General features: G+C 40.2%; 1 protein-coding gene across 2 annotated transcripts; it reads right to left on the bottom strand.

Moving 5' to 3' along the window:
* Window positions 1-117: 117 nt before the first annotated feature.
* On the bottom strand, window positions 118-3,697 carry LOC118429550. 2 transcript variants are annotated; one of them, XM_035840075.1, is made up of 5 exons: window positions 3,521-3,697; window positions 2,525-2,671; window positions 2,052-2,153; window positions 1,410-1,551; window positions 118-641 (listed from the first exon to the last, which is right to left on the bottom strand). In XM_035840075.1, exons 1-5 carry the CDS (start codon window positions 3,644-3,646, stop codon window positions 637-639), a joined length of 522 nt encoding a protein of 173 aa, XP_035695968.1. In that variant the 5' UTR covers window positions 3,647-3,697; the 3' UTR covers window positions 118-636. The 2 variants fall into 2 exon arrangements, with proteins under 2 accessions (XP_035695968.1, XP_035695967.1); XM_035840074.1 differs by having other exon boundaries at window positions 1,414-1,551.

The following is a 3,697-nucleotide window of genomic DNA, read 5'->3' as shown; positions in this document are numbered from 1 at the left end:
TCAATGTTCTTCCATGTCGAATGATATTAGGTGATGGTTTAGTCAAAGCATAGAGTAAAATACAACATATATGTTGTACAAAGTTTAGACAGCAAAAAAGACACAACACTGCAAGTCTTCGGTTATCTTGGGGAAATTGTAGCCTGCAAGCCATGCTTTCATAAGATAGATTGATTATCTAAAACACGTAAAGCAGTGTATATGTACCTGGTTCTCCATAGGCATACATGTATACTCATGTCATCACCATGGCGAACCTTTTAAAAGCCTCATTTTCTTCCCAACTTTTTATGAGCAAAGGTAAGTATGATACCTTCAACTCTCTCCCTTGTGAAAATCTAGATTTCAAGCTTTGTACATGCATATACTGATATATGGGCATCTAACGGTCTCCATACAAAGTGTCTTTTCTGTTAAACACCTCCTGAACACTTACACATGTATTAAACAATGCAAGCTAGATTACATGCTGAATGTTCAATGTCTCATAAATATAGTGCATGAAAATTGTGTGTAGTGATAGTTTTCATTTGTCCTGGTAGAAAAACTAGTCTATTATCTTCCTTATAGCTAACACGGCTGTTGTGTAGCTGGGGTGGGATTTATGCCATGGTCAGGTCCTCAGGCTCATCCTGTTCATTCTGTGGAAAACAAGGACAAAATCATGTTTATAAATAATAAAGGTTTGCACTGCAACATTGCATTTTACAGCCTTGGCTGGGAAGGTAGAAGACATTACTGTCTATCTGCACAACTCAGAATATATAAAATATATAAACCATGTCTGGCTTGTAAATGGGGGATTATTTCCAAATCAAATGCCACAATGTCAATACAACATAAAAATTGAGCTGCTACATTGCACCTTAGCTGGAGAGGTAGAAGACATTACTATCAAACTGTGCAATTTATAAAGCTAATATTGTCTGGCATACAATGCTCCGGCATAGGTACCCATCAAGGGATGTAGCCTGGGCCAAGCTCTGAAGGCACAAATTTGTCCTGGAGGACTGTCAGATGCCATGGCATTGGGTTGAGTTGAGTTGACCAGGATGTTGGGCCAAGTTGATACAGGGTCAAGTTGTCAAGAGTCAAATCTTCCTCCTGATCCCAAGTCCTACTCCGCAAGGAGGCGGGGGGAGGGGGCAGATGATCTACGCAAGCCTGACCTAGTTCTCGTGTTCTCTCATGAGACCGAGACTAGGTCATTCTCTGTGAGCAAGATAGACTGTCAACTGTCGAAAATTTGAAGGTATGTACCTTACCTTTAAAAACTGTCATTGCTTGAAGAAAATTTGGAGTAACTGTATTCATACGTGACTGATGAACCTCTTCAACGATCCTCCTGTGCACTCAAAATAGTCAGTCAAATGTCAGCAAATAAAGTACTAGTAGGAAATGTGTCGTACCTACCTCTTCTGCAAGGTCCTCCTGTTGCCCCAGGACCTGGCTGTTGCTGGGCGCTTTCCTCCCCCTTCTGGCTTTGTTGAACATTTGTGTCGTGTTGACCTTCGGCCGTCTGGGTCCACGCACTTGAATATTGTCTAGTTCCTGTGGAGGCAGAGGGAAAGAGAAGATTATGCTAACATGACATGAACAGGACAGGACAGCTCAAGCTCTAAAAGGAAGGTACCAGTAGATAAAAGGTGAAAGAAACCTTGCTAATCTGTCCATGTCAATTTCCATTTGTATTGTCTTTTGCCTTAGCTCCTTAGCCCAGTCACAGTCGTGTTGAGCATCCCTGGCTGTGTACCCTGAACAGTCAAACCAATAAATATAAAATTGACAGAATGAAAGATTGACAGATAGAAATTATTAAGATTCCTTTGATTGTGCAGCGAAAAACCGAGTATGCATACAAAAAGCTTCTGATTTTTCAAATTCAATGTCAACAAACAAGAAAAATAGCTTCAACTCCAGCCTTGTTTTGTATGTGTCCCATTCCAACTCTTGCTATAAAGTTGCCAATGCAAGAGATGGAGTTGACAGAAGTTTAAGTAGGCTGGATAAAAGGCAAGCCAAAAAACTACACAATCTTATCTCCAATTTACCTCAATTTTGTGGACTGTCTTGACGTGATATCGGAAGCCTCCTGGCGAGGTGTACTGGCGATCACACATGTTGCAGGCAAACACAAGCCCTATTTCTGCCACCTGAAACAAACAAAAATTCAAACATCTTATAAGATTTAGAGGTATTATCAAGGATGTGTCCAGCTTTTATCATTTTTCATTCCACATATTGTTTGGGAATCCATGTTGTAAACTTTTGTTGTGAAATCCGCACGAAGCTTACGAAAAATATACTTTCATCATTTCAAAATAACTTCAGACTTTTTTGATGGACTGGATGAATTTTTTTCTCCATCAAAACTAGCAAATTTCTGTCCCAACAGGGAGGGACAGGTCCTGCAGACAGTCCTGGATATGATATGAATGGTCTGTTGGTGGACACTTTGTTCAACAGCAATAAAATTCCAGGATGATCTTTTTACATCAAGATGACTTAAGGCTTGATTGCTTACCTCCTTCACAGTACAAGGCCAGTTCTGACATCTCTTCAGGACACCTTTGTCACGCACGATTCTCGGCTTTCTGTCATGTTTGGGGTTGGACTTGTAGCTTCCAAGAGGTCGTCCACGATGCTCTGACTTAATACCGAGCTCAATAGCCTAGAAAAAATTTTTACAAAAAAATCAAACCATGTTTCTTAAATTGTGACAAGCATGGAGTTTGGTGCTTTTTAACATTTTCAGAATAATTTGTGTTAAATTAAACTTCACATTGTGATCAAAAGCAATGCAAATAGTTTGTAAGTTTGCAACACTTTTGAAACATCATTTCTTCTGAGCATTGGCAGATTTTCAATTTCATTTCGGCATTAGATAAATACATGTTCGTCATAAATATTGTGTCAAAAAAGAAATTGCACCTAAACGGACACACTTTCATTGTACCGGATAATGGTAAGATCAACTGTAAGACTATGAACCTACCAGATTTTTAAAAAAACCTTTGAGCTTTGTAACTTTCCTTTTTGTTGCAGAATATTTGTAATTTAAAAAGAAGAAGAAAAAGTTTCATTTCTAACAAACAAAAGACACAATGTTAATTTTCTTTTGTAAAACCACAAATTACTAATATTCGGCCGCGCAAATGGTTATGGTTATACCTGCAGTCCACTTTGTTGGAAAAAATCTGTGCAACTGGGGAAAAAACAAGAATATGTAGGAAAGTTCGCCTGGCCAATCTATATAAAGCACGGTCACAGTGAACTACAGTCCTCAGCAAACATCGCATTTTCATCGTTAACAAGTCGTGGCTTTTCGCGTTACATGTCTGTTCTTTCATTTACAATTTTTCCCACGAAATCCTTAATTATGACAGTGCCTCCGGTTGTTTTGACAGATGACGACCAAACGAAGCAGACGCCCCCCTCCCCTGGAAAAGCCATCAAATTCGCGTTAGATTTCTCCAGCCCAGAATGATCATATCTACCAGAAAGCGGTCAGAAGACTTGCCTTGTCCTCCTCTGGGTGGCTTTGTTTTACTTTTGCTTTCCTCTCTCTCCCCTCCGCCGGTTCTTCGTCGGCTGAAACTTCCATGAACAGAGACCCCGTCTCCAGATCGTCAGCTCCGTCCGCCATAGCGAACCGCAGGGGATAGTGGGAAACGCCCTCTGACCCGACAATTTGGAA

The sequence above is a fragment of the Branchiostoma floridae genome, chromosome 13 (genome assembly GCF_000003815.2).
Source record: "Branchiostoma floridae strain S238N-H82 chromosome 13, Bfl_VNyyK, whole genome shotgun sequence".
Classification (NCBI taxonomy): domain Eukaryota; kingdom Metazoa; phylum Chordata; class Leptocardii; order Amphioxiformes; family Branchiostomatidae; genus Branchiostoma; species Branchiostoma floridae.
The sequence above is the reverse complement of the archived record's forward strand: the minus strand, read 5'-3'. Positions and strand labels throughout refer to the sequence as shown.